This window comes from Ailuropoda melanoleuca, chromosome 8 (genome assembly GCF_002007445.2).
Source record: "Ailuropoda melanoleuca isolate Jingjing chromosome 8, ASM200744v2, whole genome shotgun sequence".
In the NCBI taxonomy this organism is placed as follows: Eukaryota; Metazoa; Chordata; class Mammalia; order Carnivora; family Ursidae; genus Ailuropoda; species Ailuropoda melanoleuca.
The window spans coordinates 123,464,036-123,487,799 of NC_048225.1; the positions used below are offsets into that span (position 1 = coordinate 123,464,036).

Below are 23,764 nucleotides of genomic sequence, written 5' to 3' on the forward strand. Positions count from 1 at the left end.
GGGTCCCACATTTTAAAACAGATATAGAGCAGCTGGGCGTGTGCTCAGAAAAGCCAGGATGGAGAAGGAACTCCAAGAATTAGGGATGGTTGAAACCAGGAATTAGATTTGTTCTGTGCAGTGAATACAAGTTATAACAAAACCATTTCAAATTACATTTGAAACCAAGTCTGGACTCCTGAGCCGGGGTTCTAAACCTCTACACTCTTCTGCCTCTCGGTGCAAAGCCGTTTAGCTTGGCTATTACAGCTTAACATGGTACTTCAGGAGCGTGTTTCTTTTAAGAGAGGGGGAGAATGGTCATCCCCCACATCGCTGCAATAGGATTGTCTCCTTTGAACTGAAAAAGGCAAAAGTGTATTACGCCTATTCTTTTGCCTTAGATGTTAGCTGGATCAGGGACATACAATTATATGAGACCTTTTATTATGAGGAGGATGTCAAGCATTGAAAGCAATTGTCTTTTCAGGTGTAATGACTGGGGAGTGAGCTAAACCAATGTGGGCTAACTGTAGTATATGTTGGAAATAATCCTCTACTTGGCAGAAAGTCTGCACTTAATATGTAAGTACGGTCAGGAGTGCATTTCCCTTAGTTAACTACGGACCAGCTAGCAAGTAATTCAGAAGATGGGTGGGGCAGCATTACAAAGAAGGGCATTGACTCCAGAGGGACCTTACTGCTAGGCCCCCACATGACTCTAGGTTAGTAATGGCTCAGGGTCCAATGGGAACGCTGAACAGTGGATAAAGAGTTAAGAGGTTCTCTGGGTCTAATTAAGAAATAAATACATGATGGTGTGCTCTCTTGACTAGGGTAGGAGAGACAAGCTCTCTCATACATATCTAGTGGAAGTTCAAATTGTTTCAATCTCTTTAGGGGATAATTTGACAACACCTATTAAAATACAATATAAAATCCAGCAATTCTGCTTCTAGGAGTTTATCCCACAGATATATTCAAAGACATGCGTAAAGATATAGGGGTGGGGTGCCTGGGTGGCTCAGTCGGTTAAGCCTCCGACACTTCATGATCTCAGGGTCATTGGATCAAGCTGTATAGGGCTCTGCACTCACTGGGGAGTCTGCTTGAGGATTCTCTCTTCCTCTCCATTCTCTCTTCCTCTCCCTCTGTCCTTCCCCTCATGTTCTCTCTCTCTCTCAAATAAATAAATAAATAAATAAATCTTTTAAAAAATAAAGATATAGGGATAAGGATATTCACTGGAGCATAATGTAAAACAGTAAAAGTTTAGAATCTATCTAATACTCTGTCAACAGGGACTGGCAGATGTCATCTCTCCAGGAAACGATTTGTGAACCCCTACTTTGGGCTTAGTGTCCCTCCTCTGTGCTTCTAAGCATCTTAGCATCCTCTATCTTAAAATATCTAGTAATGAAAGAATCTATTTACCTGTCTGTCTCTCCCTGTAAGGTTACTCTTATTTCCCTCGTTCTGCAAAAGAGGACACTTGGCTTCAGAAGACCTGAGCAGCCCCCTATCGGAGCTGAGGCAAGAGTCTATGCCAAGGCACAGAGGTGGGGAAGGGGCTGGCATATTGGGGAGAGAACAAGTGGTCAGTGTGACTGCAGTATAGGGTGAATGGGCTCCATAGGCCAGGACTTTAACAGGAGGATTTGATTCAGCCTCTTAGGGTAAAATTCATCAGTGGAGAACCCAAAGAGTTTCCTCTTTCCACAGAGTTAAGACGAGATAAGAAACAAGACTCAGGGAGGCTGAGATCCAAATGGAACAACCTGCCAGGATCCTCTCTGCTCTCCGATAGCAGACCTTTGGGTTCCTTGTCTGGAATCTGGTTTAGGGTCGGAGACCTGAGTCTGAGGCATGGAACTGATCAGAGAACCAGAGAGAAGCAACTTCCTCCCCAGGCTTCTCTAGCATTTTGCTGCCATCCTTGCTGCTTTGGAATGAGCTCTAAGCTCTTCTTGGGCAGCCTGGGCTAGTCAGCCTTCTGTTTCCCTAAATGCAGGTTGGAACTTCAACTGGAAGCTGGACAAGGTCNGCTAGTCAGGCTTCTGTTTCCCTAAATGCAGGTTGGAACTTCAACTGGAAGCTGGACAAGGTCATTCTTTTCCCCCAGAAGGGCATGGCCAATAAATTGCCTGTCTGATATTTCCTGCCATTTTCGTAGTGTAGGCCTTCCTGAATATCATTAACAGGTGTTGTAGGGGATGATCTATGAGAGCTGGGGGCTTAAAACAGTGTTCTAGAGGGCTTATGAGTCAATCCCTCCTGCCCCTGGCAAGACACACACACACACACACACACACAAAGTTGCATCATGAATTATTTCCATTCTCACGCTTAAGTCTTGTTCTTCCCCATCTCCCACATCTCTGGTGCAAAAGGCAGGTGGGTGGCAGGACAGGAGGGAGGGTATTGTGGCTGCCAACAGGATGCGAGAGAAGGACATACTGTTGCACCAGCTCTCTTGTGAGGGGCTATTTCACTTTTTTTCTCTCTTGAAAAATAATCAACTGTTTTCCTTGTTTTGGGGGGTTTTTTGACTTGAGATCCTTTGATTACTAAGCTTTTTGGCACTAAAACTGGTTACTTCCTGTCTAATTCAGAGATGGCAGAAACTTCGGGGAAACAAAATCAGAAGGAGGAAGGATGCTCGTCCCTGGAGTAGCGTGGGGTTAGCCAGGGAAGTCATACTCTAGGAGAGTTCTGAGAAGAGAGATGAGCTTGCATTAGAAAGCTTGAAATCAGAGCCACAGAGATTCTTATAAATCAGAACCCAGGACTGGATCATAGGGGCCTGGAGATGCCTTCTCAGGAATAAGCAAGTGTCCATGGAGATCAGTTTAATTGATTCTTCTTTTCTGATTTTAAATTGGCATCTCCTCCAATAAGGCTTGATGCCTTCAGTAAAGAAAGCTTCCAAATACCCATCCCAAGTATCCAACAGGTTGAAGGACTTCCTAACAAGACTTTCAGGTTCTGATCCCCCTTTTCCTTCTCCATGTTCATCTCTTGTCACCTTGGCCCTAAAATTCGCCCCCCCACACACAGAAACACACACAATTCCCCAACCACTGTCAATTATTTGCAGCTCTACAAACACACTAAGATCTTTCAAGCCTCCATGTGTTTGTTTCCACAGCCTACACACCCTACTCTCAACCTTTTTCATGTCTCCACTTGAATTCTTACTCTTCTTTCAAGATTCTGCTTCCTTCTCTGAATTCCTCTAGTGTTTCAGAGAGCACTTATCACATTGCATTGTAATTTATGTGTGTACCTGCCTGCCTCTCTCCCCCTATAATTTCAGTGATTTTGTAATAACATGGTGACGAAGCATGTTATTCTGGTTGAAGGATGAAGGATGTTGATGTCATTCTGGTTGAGCACTCAAAAAGAAAGGGGAAATTGGTTTGTGACAAGTTCAAGTAGAAGTGAAAGATGGGAGAGCAGAGTTGTGATCAGTTCTTAGCCTTAACAGTGCTGCTTGCTTGATGAAAGGTATGGACCCAATGACCTTCTGGGACCAAGTCACACCAGCCCTGCAGAGAACGAATGGCTCTAGCAGGCAGATGGGGACTCATGAAAATGGGGCTTGGAGTGAACATATCCCTGAGATCACAATTGACACAGTGCCTTGCTTTTTTCCTTCAAGTAACAGTAAAGTCACCATGCAGGATGGGATATGGATCAGGCCATGTGCGTCTAGGTGTGTTAGGGTTGAAGTGACTCTTAGGGAAGTAAAAAAAAAATGCTAAAAACCAAAACTCTGGAATTTTAAGGATTTGTTTTAAAACCTTCTTCAAAGAAATTTCTGAATGCAAATAATACCACTAGTTTAAGTTATGGCTGAAGTGAGCCTGGCCATGGCCCATCTGTCTGTCCAGCTACACTGGGACAGGAGGAGCGAGAGGGCTCATTATCTCAATGATCTTAAACACCCAACTGTTGCCTGTGCTGGAATGTGTACTGGGTGGGCATCTATGAAAAGCTAAGGGTGACTAAATAACCTTGCAAACAGAAACTTCAAAAACTCCAAGTAGAAAGTAACAGAGGGGGAGTCCTGTTAGGGGAGGAAGCGATCAGAGTAAAGGCCTCGGGCTTACAGACTGCTCAAGTATGCTGTGACGCTGTGACACTGAGATCGTCAGCCACCACACTTTATGGCCCTTCTTTATCAGCCAGCACACTTTATGGCCCTTCTTTAACACCGCCTCCAAACAAAGGCACGGGAGCAGAGATGGCTTCGGGAGGTCTCTGCTGGTGGGAAGCAGGGGAGACTGGAGACAGAGGAGGCTGGAGAGGGGACAGCAGCAGCCCCGCCCCCTCAGCTCTCCACAACAGTGGTCTCCCGGGTTCCCGGGCTCACAGCGAAGCGGGAAGTGGGGGTCTCGAGCGTTTCCTTGTGCTCTGGGAAGGCCTGTGGCTCCTTGAATTCCAGGACCACCCGGCTCAGAAGGCCCTTGAGCAGCTGCATTTCTTGAAGCAGAAGGTCCACGTCGGGTTTCAGGGTTCCAGCGGATTGTTCCAAGGGCGTCGGCGGGGCGCAGGCCGGTGGCCCAGCAGTGGGGGCTCTGCCCGCGGGGAACTGCAGCCCCAGTGAGGTGGTGTTCGGGACGGAGGTGACCGACAGGGCTGATCTGGACACCGGAGGCTTTCTGAAGGACAGCGGCTGGTTACCCGGCGCCAACGCTGCGGCCTGTGGGATTGGGGCGCTGGTGGACGCCAAGTCCAGCGGAGAACCTGTGAACGCAACACACAGCGGTCTCACAGCCTGCGGTGGGGGGGGGGAAGGAAGCGGGCCACACGGGCCGGAGGGGAGTAAGGAGGGACGGGATGGAGTGAAGGGGAGAGGGAGGAGTGAAGAGGCGGGGATGGGGTGGAAAGGAGGGAGGAAGGGGGATGGGAGAGGAGAGCAGGGGAAGAGGTGGAGAGGAGCGAGGGAAGAGGGGTGGTGGGGGGGAGGGATGGAAAGGAGAGGGAGAGGGGAAAGGGGAGGGGTGAGAGGTCGGAGGGGAGGAGGTGAAGAGAAGGGAAGGAGGGGAGGAGTGACAAGAGCGGAGGGGATAGGATGGGGAGGAGGAAGAGTTGGAAGCGGTGAAGAGGGCGGAGGAGGTGGGGTAGAGAGGAGAGAAGGGAGGGGGAGGAGTGAGGAGGGCGGAGATGGTGAAGTGGGAGGGCCGGATGGCGACAGGGAGACTCCGGGGGCCGAGGAGGAGACGGGGCTGCCCACCGGGGGTGGGGAGTGAGATGGGTGGGGGGAAACGTCCCGGGAGGTTGAGGTCACTAACCACGCCCGGCGAGCTGCAGCCAGGGGCTGCGTTTCCGGACGCTCCGCGTGGCGGTAGCGGCCTCGCACCAGTACGATTCAAGCTCCTCGACCTCGGGCTCGCGGACCGTGTACTCGGCGCCCCAGTCGAAGCGGCGCACGGGACGACTGTACTTGTAGAAGGCGAACTGCAGCGGCGTGTCGCGCTTCTGCGGGTGCAGGCGGGTCTCGCAGCGCACCGCCACCCCGCCGCGGGCCTCCGCCCGGCCGGTCACCCTCAACACCGGCGCCGGGAACAGCTCTGCGGAGAGGGGTTCCGGGGCTGAGGGTGCACGGTGGGCCGGCACAGGGGTCCCAGGGGACCGGGTCCAGCGTGTCCACGGCCCCGCGACCCCTCTGACCTTCGGGTTTCCCTTGAGGGCTCCTCGCGGACCAGGGGACCGAGAAGGGGTGGGAGGAGACTTGTGTGCGCGCGCAAAAGGAGGAAAGCCTTCTGAAGTGTGGGGCGGGGGGCCCAGGCCTCGAAGGACAAGGAAAGCTTGCAGGGGGGAGGGGGGACGGGGCCAGACACTTCCTGTCACATCCCAACTGACACCCAGTTTGGATCACCGGCCTAGAGGGGGTGGCTGCGTCCGCCTCGCGGGGTGCTCGGATCCGTTCCCTCGCCCCACTCGCACAGCGACCCCTGCCACTGCCGCGCCTTCTGGCTGGGGCTTGGATAGAGCTTCCCCCATATGGAGTTCCCACCCGGAGCAAGGAGCTGGAGGTGTGTGGGAGGGAAGGGACACTCGTCCCCACGCAGGCTGAGCATCAGGGACGCTTCGCTGCGGTGGAGAGGCGAAAGCTTACGTGGACTAGGGGAGAAATCCGCGGCGCGGCAGCTACTTGAACCTCCGCCCTCCCTGCCCCGCTTGGTTCCTGTCCCAGAATTTCCCATCGCTCGTTTGCCTCCCTCCCGGGCCCCAGGTGTCCCCCACCTTGCACGGTCACGGCCACCTTGGAGGAGAACATGGGCGCGCTCTCCACCGGGATGCGCATGGTGCCGGAGCACTGGTAGCGGCCGCTGTCGCTGGCGCGCGCCTGCGGCACCGTGTAGTTGGCGCTGGAGTGGAAGTAGCGCACCGCCTTGCCGTCGTGGTAGTAGTGAAGCTTGTAGACCACCTTGTCGTACCAGCCGCGGCAGCGCATGACCAGCGGCTCGCCCTCGAACACCGCCGCGTAGGGCACTTGCAGGATCAGCCAGTCTATGACAGTCACCACAGACCGGCCTGACTCCAAGAGAAGTTGAGCCCTGGGGGTCTCCTACTCTTCTCCGCCTCCCTGCTCCCCCTCCCTGCACAGTGGCTCTCCTCCTCCCCCACTTACTACGCAGCAGTCAGGCGCCCAGGAGCCTCAGAGCTGGATGCATTGGGAGGCGAGGGGAGAGGAAAGCCAAAGGCCTCTCTTTCGTTAGGGATTAGGAAGGCCAAGATGCCTGGTTCTAGGTTCCAGCCTCATCAAAGAGTAATGGCCATCAGAATCAAGTTTACACTCCTGAGGATGCCCTAGGGGCCTTCTTCACCTGGCCCCTGTTTACCTTTCCAGCACCATCTCAGTATTCTCCCCTGCTCAGTGTCTCCCTCACTGTCCCCACCTCCCACTCCTAATGCAGTCTAAGTCCAGCCACGTCCAACAGACGTTGGGAGCACTGGCCCTGCTCTGAGCCCAGGGACTTTGTACCTCTCAAGAAGAGCCCCCTACCCCAACCTGTTTTAGGTGAGACCCACTTGTCCTGTAGGTCTAGCCTTAGACCTTTTCTCCTCCAGAAAACTTCCCCAACCTCGCAGGACAGCCTTAGGTACCGGCCACAGCACCCCGGATTTCCCGATCACCATTGCCATCATAGCCAAAGCTTATATGTTCTGGATGCTATTTGAGGAGTTTTACTTTGAGAAAGAATTCTGCGAGTAACTGTCACAATCCACAGACTACTCTATTCCGCAATCGGTAACCATACTCTCATGGCCAGTGTCTTACCTGAACTATCAATTTCCAAACAACAAACCATGGAGTATAGACATGAAGTGTATGTAGATGCTAAGTGATGATCTTTGAATTCTGAGTACAAACTGTGGCCCATCAGACTAAGATGACATAATACTCCCCACCAAGTAGCCCCTCCTGTACTCTAAAGAATGAGTTATTGCTATTTTCTTATCTTGCTTTGAAACCCTTTAAGTAACTCTGGGAAGTCAGTTTCTGAATTGACCCCTACGTACACATGTGTATGTCTGCAATAAATTTTTAAGTGCTTTGTTCCACTGCTGCTCTCTTTTTTCCTTAACGTGTCATAATTCATGTTTCATCTTCACAACAACCAAAGAGACAGATACAATTTTTGTCCCTATTTTACTGCTGGGAAGCACAGAGAAGCATCGCGCTGTTCGTTCAGGAGTAATTCTCACAGCCGCAAGCAGCCTGCAGAGGGACCCTCCTGCGCCCCCCCCCCCCCCCCCCCATGCTCAAACACTCACCGTTGGAAACAGAGAGGTGGATGGGGTCACTGACAGGTGCTCCCCGTGTCTGGCATCGATACACCCCTGGTGTCTGCACCTCGATGCTCTTCTTGTGAGAGGGCAGAAGGAGGTGGCCCAAGTACCAGAGAGTACTGATGGGCCGGAGCTCCAGCAGCGGAGGGTGGTACCCATCACAGTGCAACGTTACCCGCTCCCCCTTGAAGATTGTGGTCCAGGGCGGGTGTAGAGACAGTGTGGGCTTCTCCAGGGTAGCTGGGGGCGTGTGTGAGAGGGGGCAATGTGGGAAAGAGAATCAAGGTAAGGTGCCCAGAATGTGGTCTGAGGTTGGCAAATCTGAGACAACTCCAGTTTGCAGAACCCAGGCCACGTGACTGAACCCTCCCCGTGGCAGGACACACCACGCTGGACTACAAGCTAGCAGTACCCATTTCGAAGTGCTTACAGACAAACTGAGTCACAGGGATTGAGCAGACGTGGGAAGAGACACCATCTCACAACAGCCAGGAAGTGGGGAGTGCCCAAGCAGGTCACTGGGGGGGTTGGTGTAGAAGTTGTGGAAAACTGGGCTGAGGGATGTGGAAGACTCACCAGCTCGCCCGCCGCTTGGAACTGCAAAACAAGAATTGGAGAAGAATGTTGCGAATGAGAGGAAAGTAAGGGACCTCTTCACCAGGGGAAAAACTCCACAGGTCTCCAGACCTGGTTTTCTTCTGCTTTTAGTTTCCCCGGCTCGGAGAAAGCCCCCTTCTCTTTATCCTCGAAAAAGAGATAGTGAACTGCTGTTTGGAATCGAGGAATATCCCCTAACACACACACACACACACACACACACACACACACACACACACACACGCACACGCCCTGGCCCTCACTCTCCCCCACAGCCAGTCCTTGCGCCACTGTTGATGGCCTGAGGACTCACCCAGGAGCAGAAGGGCTGTCAGCGCCCACATGACGGTCCGTCTGCAGTGGTCGTAGGACAATGTCTGCAATAAATTTTTAAGTACTTTGTTCAACTGCTGCTCTTTTTTCTTTAACAACATGTCGTGATTCATGTTTCATCCTCACAGCAACCAAAGAGACAGATACAATTATTGTTTCTATTTTACTGCTGGGAAGGCTGACCAATGCTGACCACTGAGCCCTGGGGGACATAGCTGCTTCTCCCACCCATTCCTAATTCCTGAAGATGGTGGACTGGAGACCACAGGACACGGGCTGGATAAGTGTCAGCCCTCAGGTGTCCCAGGCACCAGGCACCATCCCACCTACCACCCTTGAAGCCACCTCACATCTCAGGCCAGCCCCAACCTCTGTCGAGAAGGCTTGCAGAGAAGAGACTATGCCCTCTGCAGCCCAAGAAAGCCACATAGAACCCCAGATGGTGGCAGGTGACCCTGCCCCTTCAGGCTCCCATTGACATCCCCCTCCTATCCCACCTCCTCCCTACCTTCCAATTGGCCCTGTAAGCCTCAATTGAGGAAAATACCTCCCCATGTCTTCAAGGTCTATCTGGGGCCTTTATTCTGCCCACTCCCTGATGGAGTAAGGCCTTGGGAGGTTGGCACTGGGCTCCCTGCACCCAGAGCTCAGAACCCCCCACAGATGAGTGGACAGAAGGGTATGACTCGCCAAACACCTTCTGTGTCACTGTCTTCCAAAGTTCCAGCTAAGAAGGGAAATGCAATGTGTTTCCCCTTTTCTCCTTTCCTTAAAACTTAAGCCCTCAGAAATGAGAAAGTTTTTTCTACCCACCCCAGTGATCTTACCCTATGGCATCTCCACACACTTGTGCCTTCCTTCCCTCTAACCATCCCTGCAAGCCTCCCCCAGCCATGCCCCAGTGCCAGGACTCCTTACCTGGGGCAGAGAAGTCACTGCCTCAGCCCCTCAGAGACTTCTCAGATCTGACCTCCCAGCTCTTCTTCCTGTGCTTTGAGAGCCATGTGATCATACCCTAAGCAATGGGGAACCTGAATTCTCATGTAAATACTTAATGAATTTTCCAAGCTGATTGTATGTCTCCTTGGACCGTCTCCTGTCCTCACCGTGCTCTTATAGTCCTGGGCACCTCCTTCCTCTGGAACTTTGGCAGGGAGGAAAAGGACTATCAGACGCTGTCAACTCTTTCAAACACAGTCTCCCCCCTCTTGCTTGCTGGTGGCCAAAGCGCCACTCAGAGAATTCCCTCATAGTTTCTCTTAATATGCCTGTTTTTGTTAAAAGTGCAAATGCCTCTTGGGGAAATGTGATTGGTCATTTAAGGTATGCTGGCCATTTCAGGTCCCGTTTGACAGCAGGTTTTGATAAAAGACAGATAGTCATATGGGTCTGAAAAGTAGGGAGGTACTTGATAAGGGGCTCAGGAGGGAAGGAGGGAGAGAGGAACTAAATAGTAGGAACAGAGATTTATAAACTGCCTGCTTTAGGGGTGCCTGGGCTAGGCAATACTGCCAGGTTCCCCACACCCTGACTGACTCCTCCTCCAGGGCCTGTGTGGGCCCCTCACATCATCCATGGCCTCCCCACATCATGCCCCAGGAGACTGACTGACTTCTGCCCCAGGCCACCGCCTCTACGGTAAGAACGCGATGCCCCTGTCAGCAGTCTCTTGCTCTGCACAAGCAGTCTTATTTTGGCTTCTTATGACTCAGAACACAGATCTCAGCCTCTTCACCAGATTCCACAAGAAACCTGATTACACCAAATATTCATGAGCCGTATGGTCTTCCTGAAAATCTCTAGACTCATCCAGACGGTTCCTATCATACACTGCTCAGAATCTGGCTTGAAAAATCTCCCACCCAACATATCTTTATTCTGGGCTTTCTTCTGGGCTGCATTTTCCCCAAGTTGGATCTTTTTCTCCATCCAAGGCTTTTCCCTGCAGAATTTCTAATTCTTCACCCCTTTGCCATGCAGAGAAATGTAGCAATTATCACTCGTTACCTGAGTAATTCTTGGAGGCCTATCATGACATAATTTGTGGACAAGCTAAGAATTCAGATGACTAAAATGTTTTCAGTGATGGTGACCGTGCCGTTGCTGCTGCTGCCCTGGTGGCCCCAGCTCACTCGCAGTGAGTGCTGGAGCCGGGAGCACCCGAGCCCACGGCAGACACCATATTCCTGCAGTTAATTCCAACAAGGGGCCTTTGAGGAAGGATTATTAGTAACCAAGGTGATAGAGCTGGGATTCGAGTAGATGTCCATCTCTGTCCATCTCACTCCAAAATGTGCTCTCTGTCCCTGCTGCTCATGGCAGGTCGTCATCCCAGACTTGTCAGGTGCCCTCTCTTGTTCTATTGTTTATTTTTTTACCTCTGTCCACACTGCCCTTTTCGTCTGCTCCATAGGAGCTCCCACTGCATGGCTTACCAAATGTGCTTGTATACATGCAAATGTTTATCCGCGAGAAACGTCTCGTGGTATGGATTTACATAAATGGTATTGTGTTCTAGGTATTGATTTCTCTTTTAGAACAAAAGCCAGAGTTAAGAGGAATTGGCCCACCCCTCTTTTTTCCCCCCGCATCTATGATTGAGGTGGGATATGTCATCTCATCTTCTCTGGCCCTCATTCTGGGATTTACACCAACAGCTTTCCTCCTTCTCGGACCTTTGGACTCAGACTGAGTTTTCCTGGGTCTCCAGCTTGCAGATGCCAGATCATGGGACTTCTCAGCCTCCATAGTCTCATAAAGCAATTCCTCATTCTCTCTCTCTCTTTCTCTCCCAGTCTCTGACAATTACCATTCTATTCTCTGCTTCTGAGTCTGACTATTTTAGATTCCACACGTAAATGAGATCATGCAATGTTTGTCTTTCTGTAACTGGCTTATTTTGCTTAGCGGCACGTCTTCCAAGTTCATCCATGCTGTTGTGAATGGCAGGATTTTCATATACACACATAAGGTTCACATTTTCTTCATCCATTCATCTTTTGATGGACATTTAGCATTTGGGTTGTTTCCATACTTTGGCTATTGTGAATAGTGCTGCATCGAACATGGGAGTGCAGATATCTCTTCGAGATACTGATTTCATTTCCTTTGAATATATACCCAGAAGTGGGATTCCTGTTCATAAGATAGTTCTTTTTTTTTTTTTAAGATTTTATTTATTCATTTGAGAGAGAAAGAGAGAGAGAGAGCAAGCACAAGGGGAGAGGGGCAGAGAGGGAGGAAGAGTCAGACTTCTCGCTGAGCAGGGAGCTGGATGCGGGGCTCGATTCCAGGACCCAGAGATCATGACCTGAGTCCAAGGCAGGTGCTTAACCATCTGAGCCACTCAGGTGACCCAGTCCTTTTTTTTTTTTTTTTAAGATTTATTTATTTATTTGAGAGAGAGAGTGAGCAGCGGGGAGGGGCAGAGGGAGAGGGAGAGAAAGAATCTCAAGCAGGCTCTACGCTGAGCGCAGAGCCCGACAAGCCTGTGAGATCATAACCTGAGCCAAAATCAAGAGTTGGCCGCTTAACCCACAGTGCCACCCCAGGTGCCCCTCATAAGACAGCTCTGTTTTTAATTTTTTGAGGAACCCCTGTACTGTTTTGCACAGTGGCTACACCAGTTTGCATTCCCACCAGCAGTGCACAGGGCTCTCTTTCCTCCACATCCTCACCAGCAACACTTGCTGCTTCTTGTCTTTTTGATGCTAGCCATTCTCACAGGTGTGCAGTGATATCTCCTGGTGGTTTTGATTTGCATTTCCCTGATGGCTGGTGGTGTTGAGCACCTTTTCACATACCTGACGGCCATTTGTTGGTTTTATTTTGAGAAGTGTGTCTATTCATGTCCTTTGTCCGTTTTTAAATCAAGTTATTTGGGTTTTTTGCTATTTAATTGTAGGAGTTCCTTATATATTTTGGACGTTAACGCCTTGTCAGATATATGATGTGCAAATATTTCTCCCATTTCATAGGTTCCCTTCTCACTCTGCTTACTGTTTCCTTTGCTGTGCTGTTGTCCCCCCCACCCCCAGAGATGTATAACAGAATAAAGGAACATGGAACACAATCAACTTAGACTTTCTGAATTCAGTTGAACTCTTCTTTGAGAGCAGAGATCATGTTAAATTTATATTATTTTTTTCCTATAGCACCTTTTTTTCCCCTAACAACACAATACTCTGTACATAAACGTCAAATTATATGAGTTTCTTCAGTACTGAAAAAAATTAGCAATTTTGTCTGACCTGATTAAGGCTGGGGCAAATGTGTGAAACATGACTCTCAGGTCAACAAACAAACAAATGTTCACCAAATCCAGCAATACTGAGGGTACACTGGGGCAGTCTTTAACAGGTTGGAAGGGTTACTTGAGGATCAATAAAGGAAAGAACTACTCCACATAGTAGGTAATGAACTTGGCTTTTATTACCTCCAAGAAAAGATAAAGGCAGAAAACACACAGGAATTTGAAGATAATTTAGAGAAATATATATATTTAAAGGAGGCCTAAATTCCTATTTAGAGAAGATTTTAAAAATTACTAATAATTTGTATCTATATGTGTTTCTCCCTCATGGTGTCCCCAGTCAGCCCCTCAAGGGTAACTACTATCCTGACCTTGGTGTCTCCATGTTCATGCCTTTTCAAAAGGTTTATCCTATGTATGTGTAAATACCTAAACAATATATTCCTGTACTTGTTTTTAAACTTTGTATAAAGGGCATCATATCGTGTGGTATCTTCTAGGCCTTGCTTTTTCCCCTCAGTGTTATATTCCTGATATTTTTTATCATTTTAGCTTCATTTTAGCTGTGGTTTACTAATTTTTACTATTGTATAGTATTCCACTCTGTGAAAATAGCACAATTTATCCATTTTTCTGTTGGTGGACAATTGAATTGATTCCAAAGTTTTGCTTTTACAGATAGTGCTATTATGAACATTATTATATCTGTCTTCTGATACACATACAGTAAAATTTATTTTGGGCATTAACACCCAGGCATTGGATTCAACTTTACAAGATAATGGATGTGCTTGCTACCAAATGTTGACTTCAGGGACAAAATCTAACATGGCTGCATTGGGACTTCTGTGTATTACAGAATCCTAAACTGCACAGGCCATAAACCCGACCCAGTGTAACAATTCATCTTCCCCACCCCCTCCCAAACTTCCCAGGCTAGACGGGGGGATGGAGACAAGTAAAAACCCCTCTTGCCCCATTCTCTCAGCTCTGTTCTTGCCTTTCTCACCCATGATAATAGGAGATCCTCTCCTTGAGGCTTCCAAGTACTTGACTAGGCTGGGTCCCCTGGACAGAGTCTGGAGATTTTGCTGATGCCAGACATGCCCTTCATCCTCTAAGGTCCAGCTTAATTTCCATTTTCTTCAAGATACCATCCCTTATGCTGGTCAAACTCAACTCAACTAAACAGAACGTTAGAGCTTAACTGTGCCTTAAACCAGACACCAAAGAATCAATGTGGCACAAGAGCTCAAGGAGCTCTCAAAGAGCCTACCCTCCAGTGAGTAGAAATAAGCTAATAAAAAATTCAGCTGCAGTGTGATGATAGAGGTGCACACAGACACGTGGATGAGGAGTGCAGAGCTGACACTTATCTCAGTCAGCTGCACCCGTGACTTCCTTCCCGGATCTCTGATAGCTCTTGGTACCTGTGCATGAATTCCTTGTCCATCATGAGAGCCTACAGGATGCATTCATGAACATGGTACCATTGGCTGAAATCAACTCCACGTGGTATGGTTCTAAGACACTATCTTTGGAAGTATATACAGCATAGTCCCCTGGCAATTGACTTCCATGTTTTCAAATCCACCAAAGTCATGAAATACTTCTGGTCATCATTTCTTGCAACTCCCATTCACACAATTGTGAGTTGATCCTCTTCAAAGATGGCTTCAAAGATGTTTATGGGCTTTTCCAGTTCCCAACTGCCTCCTGATCCTTCCCCTTGAAGATGTTAGGAACCACCATAAAACTTGCATTTTGGAGAGTGCTAGGAACCACCATAAAACTCACATTTTAATATCCAGCATGATTCTATTCCTTTGTTTCTTTGTGGCATGTCTGGAGTGATCACATGCACATTTTTTTTAAATCACTGTGGGTCACTATTGTACAGAATAAATGGCACAAAGAAAGAATATGGTGGATAACATCATACGACATGATTTAGGATAACATGGTAGAATGCTCATTGGCTGAAGTCATTATAAAATGGTGTGCTAACTCATTGACCAAGGGTTACTGGAGAGTCTGTCAAGCTAGCTTTCATTTTCTGTGGATGTACAGTAGCTGTCCAAACATAGAAGAAAACATTATTATGGTACCAAAATAGACTTAGGTATGTCTTTAAAGAAAAATATTTCAGAGACAAGTGTATTAAAACCAGTATCTGCTGTTTTGGCAACGTTATGTTTGATCATATATTTCTGAGTCTAGTAGGATCCTGTGGGAAATTTTTACATATCCGCTTTCACTGCTGTATGGAAAAGGGTATTACTGCTTCTCTATCCCAAAGTCTAAACCCCCTATAGACAGAGACACTATCTTATGAGTATACTTAAAATAGCACAAACTCTGATACGTAGTAGAGGCCAACAAAATACCAGCATGTAATTAAGACTTGTTGAGTGATGCTGGAGGGGGCAGCAAGTAGAAGAGGCAAAGGTCCACCCCAGAGGCTAACACCTAGCTTCCACAGGGTTGAAGTTTCTTGATCTCAGCACGACTGACATTTGGGGCCAGATAGCCCTTTGCCGTGGGGGCTGTCCAGCACGTTACCTGAGGCTTAGCAGCGTCCTTGGCTTCTACTCACTAGATGCCATGGCACCAGCCCCACAATGGGAAGACCAGAAGTGTCTCTAGACATTGCCAAATGTCCCCTTTGGTGGGGGTGGGGGATTGCCTCCAATTGAGATGCTGCATTAAATCCATCTCATTGATTTTCTTTCAGTCACCAGATTCGGGTCTGGGCGAAAGAAGGCAACGCCTGGTCTAGAGAGATCAGGATTGTTATGTCATGTTATGAGAGAATATACAATTATAGCTAAATTCTGAGGATCACTCTGTGCACACTTATTTATACTCACCTATCTCTGTTACTCTAATAAAATACTGGGCAATTTGTATTTATGTATATGTATAGGACAGAAAGAGGAAAAGTAGAAAAAATTGAATTTATTGGGAGTAGTTGAGCAATACTGCAAATGAATTATTTACTCATATTTGGCAGAACCCTTTGTGGCCTCAAGCTTCAGGAGGACAGATAAGTCCCTCAGCTCCATGACCAGGTGACCAAGGAGAGCTCTCATATCCTGCACTTGTTTGAGAAGAATGCCCATCTGGTGATACAGATGGGGGTCTGGCACCTGCAGAGGAGAGAAGCCTGGATCCTTAGAAGGGGTGGACAGTGGAGGCTGAGGTCCAGGGGAAGCAGTTGGAGGAGATTCTGGAACAGCTGATTTCTGAGGAACTGGATTCAAGGTGGGGGGTGCAGTAGAGCTGGAGGGACCTGCATTGTGGGGTAGGGGGCACATATTATAAGAGTGCTGTCTGACTCTGACCCTAACCTCATATTTGTGGTCAATCTTTCTTTTCTGCAAGTGGACCCCACATTGGACCCCACAATGCCAGCAGAGGTTTGAGGACTCCCTCATGGTCAAAATTTGAATCTGAAGCTTGGTTACCTCAGTTTGAAAATCTTCAGTGATGAGGCTTCATCCTTACAGGGCTATAGATATTAGCCAATTCTTACTCTATCAAGGCAGAACCCAATTCCCTGCAGTATAGATGTGGTAATTGGTCCTAGGTCAACATCTTCACTGTATATGACACTAGTGTAATTCCTTGTCTTTGTGTCAGCCTTCAGTGTTTCAAGGACACCTCCATTAGCCCTTTGGGTCACCTCCTCTTCAAGATGAGAATCTTCCACCACCCCCCATTATTTTTCTTATGACATGACTTCAACCCCCTCATTACCCTGGTTACCACCTCCTCTGGATAAATTATTTCAGGTCAAATGCAGCCTTTTTAATTGGGGGTCCCTGAACGGAGCATAAACTCCAGACCACTTCATCTTCATTCTAGATACTATATCCCTGTAGATGCCCAGAGTTCATGTAGGGAGCATAAGGTCTGTGGGGCAGCAGCTGTGGCGCTGGCTCAGGTCTTGGTTTGGTGATGCGTGCACCATGGTCTGAGGGAGAAGTTCCCTATCTGTGCTCTCTTCCATCCCCAGTGACTCCGGCTTACTGTTCCTGCCTCCTCTGTGTCCTTTCTTTACCTCCTCATACCAAACCCCAGCTCATGGTTCCCCTCACTTTTCATACATGCCAGACAAATACACACTAACTTACCCTGCACCCGGATCTCCAGCTTAGAGCTCTGTTTCCAAACTTGGTTGTCCTCAGTGGTTGCTTCACACCAGTAGGACCCAGAGTGTCCCTCTGAAACTGTGGGGATTTGGAATTCCGGGGAGAGGCCCCTGCTGCGCACTGTCTTGCTATCCTTGTAGAAGGAGAAGAAGAGCCGGGCGGTTGACCTCTGCAGGGGCAGCTTTGTCTGACAGCTCAGGGTCACCGGGTCCCCCTTTTGGGGCTCAGCTGAAGGGGTGGCTCTGAGAAGTGGGGCTGGAAACAGTTCTGGGGGAGAGATAGGTGAGAAAGAAGAGCTCAGCCATCGTACATTCAGGTGGACCCATGCCAAGCAAAGAACCCAGTCACACTTTCCTCCCCCTATTCCCAACAGGAACGAGCACTCTGATCAAAGCTGCATCAGAACCTTTCAAATATTCTCTCTTGGACTAGACAAGATTAGAAGAGACCCAGAGGTGGGCAAATCTGACAATAGTCCAGATGCCCAATCAGTGAACTTTGGGAAGCATGGATCTGTATGATAGAGCTGTGGGAAGCATACTGAACGCAGAGAGGGCTGAATGACTTGAGAATGCAATGCTGAGATGCTGCCCCTCCTGAAACCCAACTTGGGCATTTGCCAGCAACCCGTTCCTTAGCCTTCAGTGATCTTGCCACCTCCAGTGAAAGACGGTCTTGGTTCCTCTGTGTCTCCCCACCTGCCTCTGCCACAATGACACTGTCTCCAACTCTCACCTTGGACCTTGATGGCCACGGGAGATGCTGTTTCTGAGCTCCCAGGACCAGGGCTCCTGAAGATGCCGCTGCAGTGATAGTGCCCGCTGTCAGCCTCTTGCACCACGGCGATGGAGAATTCCCTATTAGGTCCAGGAGGACCCATTGCTGAGCCATCTCGGTAGAAGGTCACCTGGGTCAGTGGCCAGTCTTGCCAGGCTTGGCAGCGTAGAGTCAGTGGGTCTCCTTCAAATATAGGGCTGACTGGACCTTGGAGGATCAGCCAGTCTGTGGCCCAAAGCAAGAGTTGAGCGTGATCCACTGCTTTCCATGGGAGCTCCCCGTACTACACACATAGACTCCCCTCTAAGCTTTCTCTGAGGGTCCAGGTAATTTTTGCCCCTAGTTGGGAATGTAGAACAAGTTCTCTAAGGCTTAAGACTGAGGGAACCCTGGCATCTGTGGGCTAAATATGAGGAAGAAGGCACAGAGTCCCCTCCTTATCCACAGTGTCCCCCCCTTATCCACAGTTTTGCTTTCCATGGTCAACTGCAGTCCAGACCCAAATAATCCTCCTTCTGACATATCATCAGAAGATCAGTAGTAGCTTAACACTACATCATAATGCCTATGTCATTCCCCTCACTTATCTTTTCAAGTAGGCATTTTATCATCTCACATCATCACAAGATAGGTAAGTATTAGTACAATAAGGTATTTTGAGAGAGGGAGAGACTATTCTCATAACTTTTACAACAGTACATTGTTATAACTATTCTATTTTATTATTAGGTATTGTTGTTAATCTCTTACTGATCTCTTACTGTGCCTAATTTATATTTTATCATAGGTATATAGGTATAGAAAAAACTTAGTATATTTAAGCTTTGGTACTCTCTGCAGTTTCAGGCATCCACTGGGGGTTTGGGAACGTATCCTCCATGGATAGGTGCGGGGGGGGGGGAGGGGGGAGCTACTGTATCTCATCCCATGGCCAGTTTCCTGGGGCACCTTCCTGAGTGGGTTGGTGAACTAAACAGACAGGTTTGGGAAATGGGAGAAAGAGAAGGCCTGCACAAGTCAGTCCTTCCCAAGACCTCACCGTAAGACACAATCAGATGGAAGGGTTTACTGAAAGTGTAGCCCTTGACCTGGAAGTCAACTTCCCTTGGGTCCGTCAAGTCCTCCTGGATACCACAGGTGCTGTCTTGGGTCCTGACCGGTCCTTCACATTGTAGCATCTCAAAAGTGGCAGCTGAGGAGGGCATGGTTTGAGAACCAGAAAACAATGCTGTGACTTGAAGGAAGAAGACAGAAAACTGCCCTTCACAAGGGAATCTCCAGGGGAATCATCCTTTTTAGAGAGAGAAGGGGAAGACGCCAAAACACATATGGGTCTCTTGACCAAATACTTTTGGCTTGATTCACTGGCTTTCAGTTGCTCTCAGTGAATGGACCGTGCTATGGGGAAGAGGTTGGGGAGAGAATGGCAGAATGTGAACTCACCAGCATGACATCCAGCTGCTGGCACAGGAAACCAGAGGCCAAAGGCAACGATGACCCCAGAGCAGGCAGACACAGGACATGAGGGAAAGGGAGATGATCAGATTTTAACACACACTGGGGGGTATTTAATGTATGCTACACACCACTAGGCACTTGTACACATGATTTTACTTCATCTTGACAAGACCTCTAGGTATGTGATTTCACTCCCAATTTTATAAAGCTAACAGAAACAGGCTTAGAATAGTTCATTAACTTACCCAAAATTTCAAAAGGAAGTAGGGAATGGAGCAAGAAAGGAAGGTATGCCTGAGTCCAAAATCAGTGTTCTTTTTCCTTCACTGTTTAGACTTGATCGACTGCAAGTCTCAGACCTTCCTTGGGGGGTTTCCTTCCATGTTTTTATTTTCTCAAAATTCCCTTGGCTCTTCAACCATGAATGTATTATCTATCAATTAGCTTTCAGTACCAAGTGGTGTCTCCTCCTTCCTTGTTACCTCCTTTCGGGTCTTCGTTTTTCAGCCATCTCTACCTTGATGTCTCCTGTCCCTTGAACTTTCCATGACAAAGTGGAGCCCTTCCTATGTCCTTCCCTCTACTCCAAACTTCTGCTCCCAGTCTGTACTGGTAACTATGGAACAATTCTTTCCTTGCTTCCAGGCTAAAACTTCCAGTTAAGGATTTTTCACTGCATCTCCTCCACCTATCTCTTAGCTCCATGGTACTCAAGCAAGGTAATTTCCATTTTTCCCATTTTCATGACTGCTTCTTGTCCCTTAATCCCTCTCCAATTCTTCTGGCTCCATCGTCATTCACATATACTCAATTCTTCACTCCGTTCTTTCCTGACCCACTTGCCTTTGCTCCCTTCCACTCCCAAAGGCCCCAAACTCTTTTTGGACCCTGTAACTTCCCCTAGCATGGCCCGTTTCCACTTCCTAATTCTCATTACATCAGTACCAGGTGTTTTCTTTAGATCCTCCCTCAGCTCCCTTCACCACCCTGCTGCTACCTTTTTCAGTTCCTCTGCTATCATTCAACTAGACTCAGCCTCCACTCCTGTTTGAAAATGAACTTGTGGGTTGCCAGGCACTTTCACTCAATAAATTATGTGGTAGGTATTAGTCTCATTTTATGAATAAGAAAATGGAATTAGAGGGGCGCCTGGGTGGCTCAGTCGGTGAAGCGTCTGCGTTGGGCTCAGGTCACGATCCCTGGGTCCTGGGACTGAGCCCCATGTCAGGCTCTCTGCTCAGCAGGGAGTCTGCTTTTCCCTCTCCCTTTGCCCCTCCCCTGCATACACATGCGCGCGCTCTCTCTCTCTCTCAAATAAATAAATAACATCTTAAAAAAAAAGAAGAAAATGGGGAGCGCCTGGGTGGCTCAGTCGTTAAACATCTACCTTCGGCCCAGGGCATGATCCCAGGGGCCTGGGATCGAGTCCCGCAACAGGCTCCCTGCTCCGTGGGGAGCCTGCTTCTCCCTCTCCCACTCCCCCTGCTTGTGTTCCCTCTCGCTGGCTGTCTCTCTCTCTGTCAAATAAACAAATAAAATCTTTAAAAAAGAAAAGAAAATGGAATTAGAGATATAAAAAGTGAATTTTCCAAGGTGACATAGAGCTAGTTAATAGAAGAAGAACAGCTTGAGACCAGAAGTGTCTGGAATTCGTGCCAGAATACCAGTGCTGTATCTTCATACAGTCACCCGATCCTGCTTGTACCAGTTCAATAAAACGATTCAACAAAATTTTTGTGCAGGGACAATGCAATTGCTAAAAATTCAAACATTAATTTGACAAGGTTAAAAACAAAAAAAGCACTGTCCTTGTCTACAAATAACTCAGTTTAGTGGACAGCACTGTCTTATGAAGAGATTATTTCAGCATGAGGAGGAAAGGAATAACAAAGGCATACGACAGGCAGTCACTGGGACAAAAAGGAGGGTACAAAGAAGGTTCCCTGGTGAAGATGCCATCTATGCAGAATATTTAGGGATGCCTAAAAGTTTGTGAGTGATGGGGCGCCTGGGTGGCACAGTGGTTAAGCGTCTGCCTTCGGCTCAGGGCGTGATCCCGGTGTTATGGGATCGAGCCCCACATCAGGCTCCTCCATTACAAGCCTGCTTCTTCCTCTCCCACTCCCCCCTGCTTGTGTTCCCTCTCTCACTGGCTGTCTCTATCTCTGTCGAATAAATAAATAAAATCTTTAAAAAAAAAAAAGTTTGTGAGTGAGAGGGATTGGGGGCCATGGAGAGAGCTCATCTCAAGCAGAAGTAGCAATATAAGCAAAGCTTGGAGATAGGTAAGAACCTGGTGTGCGAATGGATAAATACAAGCAGGTTGGGGTTTATTACAGCATAATATGCGGGGCTGACAAGGTAACAGCAGAGCCTGCAGAGGTTAAATAGGAACCAGGCTATGGTGGGCCTTGTGCACATTGGCTGCAGACTGCAGAATCCATTTCAAGGGCACAAGGCTGAGACACGGAGGTTAGTCAGGAACTTATTGGACTATCCAAAGTCTGCAATGAGGAGGGCTTTTCCTAGCATACTATTAGTTCTGTTTCAAGGAAGGGACTGTCTCTAAGAACAGTTTAGAAGGTATATTTTGCTGATTGATCATATGCAGAGGATGGAGAGGGAAGAGTCTAGGTGTTCTCCCAAGTTTTTGGCCTGGATGCCCAGCTGGATGCCATGAATTTTGAGATCAGACATAGTGAAAGATGAAATTAGGAGAGGCAGGGGACAGGAGGACAGATGAGTTCAGCTCTTGTCATATTGTGCTGAGATACCTGTCAAACATGGAGGTAGATATGTCTCGTGCAATGTTGGATCTTCGACTGTGAAACTCAAAAGCACAATTAGGATTGGACGTATGACTTTGGACTCTTAAGTAGATAGTTGTAGTGGTAAAAAACGATACAGATAAATGAACTCACTAAGGAGATTGTGTGAAAAGTGAAGGGTAGGGAGGCAGGAATGCAACAGTAGAAAACACAAGTCTTTAAGAGGAAGAGAACAGAAGCCACCAAAAGGACAAAAACACGTACAAGGAGAGCAAGGAGAAAATGGCACGTGGAAGTTAGGCGAGCAGAGAATGTCGAGAGAGAATAAGTGACCAACACTGCCCAATGCAGCAGAGAAGTCCAGCAGTAGAAGAACTAAAAGGTGGGCAATGGTGCAATCAATATGGAAGTCATAGCACCCTGGGCAAAACTGATTCCAGTGGAAGCCAGATGGGGAGCACTGAGGTATAAGCGAGAAGTGAGGAAGTGGAGAAAGCAAGTGCAAACTTTCTTTCAAGAATTTGAGAAAAGGAAGGAAAAGAGTTGAAGTGGTAAATAGGGCATCACAGTCAAGGGGACTTTTAGAATGGAAAAGGCTTGAAGGTTTTTATATTCAGAAAGACATTCAATCCAACACACCAGACATTCTAATATCTTTCCTTCATTTCCCACCTGCATATTGCTTCTTTGGGCCAAAGTCAATCCACATATCTTTACATTGATCAAAGTCAGGCGTATCTCCATTCCCACACCAACGTTCAAACATATCACTTACCCAGTAGCATCTGGACTGCCCAGAGCATGGTAGGAGAGAAGTGGAGGACCCCAGCCGCGAGGACACAGCTCAGCTTCATGGTGACTGTTGAGGTCTCCTGCAGCCTCTAACGCACTGATTTTCTTCAACATGAAACCTCTCAAATTAGAAAAGAGGAAGTAAATCTAACTGTCTCATCTTCTTGCATCTGGGACCTATTTTCAACTTTGTGATTGGCTTTCATCATTCAGATTTGTCTAGGCTGCCCCGGCATCATCTACATCCTCAGGATTGTGGATGAAATAGTAACACCCTGAATTTTTCAAGAATTCTCCCATAGAGCTCAGAGAACTTCCAAAGGACGTAATTGTCTGATATCCTTCTGGCCTTCATGACACTCTGGGAAGGGTCAGTGCAACAACCTTTCATTTCACTGGCGAAGCAGCTGGGGACAAGATGCAGGAAATTGCTTGAAGGCAACACAGAGATTCACTGGGAGAGCAATGATGAGAATTCATGTGTCCTGTCCTAACCTGCTCCAAGGTTTCCATGTTTCTAGTGACCAGACTGTCAGAGAGGGAAATAGATTGGTAATGACACCTGATCAGATATCAGATTAGTCCCTTGTGGGCTCCAACCATCCAAAGCCCACACAAATTTGTACGCAAATTTCTCTAGACTCATGTCTCAGCTCTCGGTTTCTGCAGCAAGATTAAAGCTATTCAGTCTCAGAGGAAATCTGAGTATGAGGCAGAGTCCCCTGGGAAAGAGGAGAGGAAAGCAGAAAATTGACTTCCTGAGGACATAGCAGTAAGCCCAGGGCTCAGGCCCAGGGCCAAAGCTTGAGCCACTGATCCTGAGGAAACTAGAGACAGGAGGCATCGGATAG

General features: G+C 48.0%; 2 protein-coding genes across 6 annotated transcripts; both read right to left on the reverse strand.

Moving 5' to 3' along the window:
• Nucleotides 1-4,136: 4,136 nt before the first annotated feature.
• FCRLB (Fc receptor like B) lies at nt 4,137-11,472 on the reverse strand. 2 transcript variants are annotated; one of them, XM_002920104.4, is made up of 6 exons: nt 8,693-11,472; nt 8,359-8,379; nt 7,768-8,022; nt 6,232-6,498; nt 5,277-5,555; nt 4,137-4,728 (listed from the first exon to the last, which is right to left on the reverse strand). In XM_002920104.4, the coding sequence occupies exons 1-6, from the start codon at nt 8,823-8,825 to the stop codon at nt 4,313-4,315; spliced, it is 1,371 nt and encodes a 456-aa protein (XP_002920150.4). In that variant the 5' UTR covers nt 8,826-11,472; the 3' UTR covers nt 4,137-4,312. The 2 variants fall into 2 exon arrangements, with proteins under 2 accessions (XP_002920150.4, XP_034523147.1); XM_034667256.1 differs by having other exon boundaries at nt 4,360-4,728; nt 5,277-5,422.
• Nucleotides 11,473-13,120: 1,648 nt separating this feature from the next.
• FCRLA (Fc receptor like A) lies at nt 13,121-23,041 on the reverse strand. Of its 4 annotated transcripts, XM_034667258.1 has the most exons (7): nt 22,897-23,039; nt 19,339-19,356; nt 18,935-19,087; nt 17,854-18,120; nt 17,101-17,385; nt 16,114-16,256; nt 13,121-15,037 (listed from the first exon to the last, which is right to left on the reverse strand). In XM_034667258.1, the coding sequence occupies exons 1-7, from the start codon at nt 22,973-22,975 to the stop codon at nt 15,014-15,016; spliced, it is 969 nt and encodes a 322-aa protein (XP_034523149.1). In that variant the 5' UTR covers nt 22,976-23,039; the 3' UTR covers nt 13,121-15,013. The 4 variants fall into 4 exon arrangements, with proteins under 4 accessions (XP_034523149.1, XP_034523148.1, XP_034523150.1 ...); XM_034667257.1 differs by having other exon boundaries at nt 13,121-16,256; nt 19,339-19,353; nt 22,897-23,041; XM_034667259.1 differs by lacking the exon at nt 16,114-16,256 and having other exon boundaries at nt 13,121-16,113.
• Nucleotides 23,042-23,764: the final 723 nt, after the last annotated feature.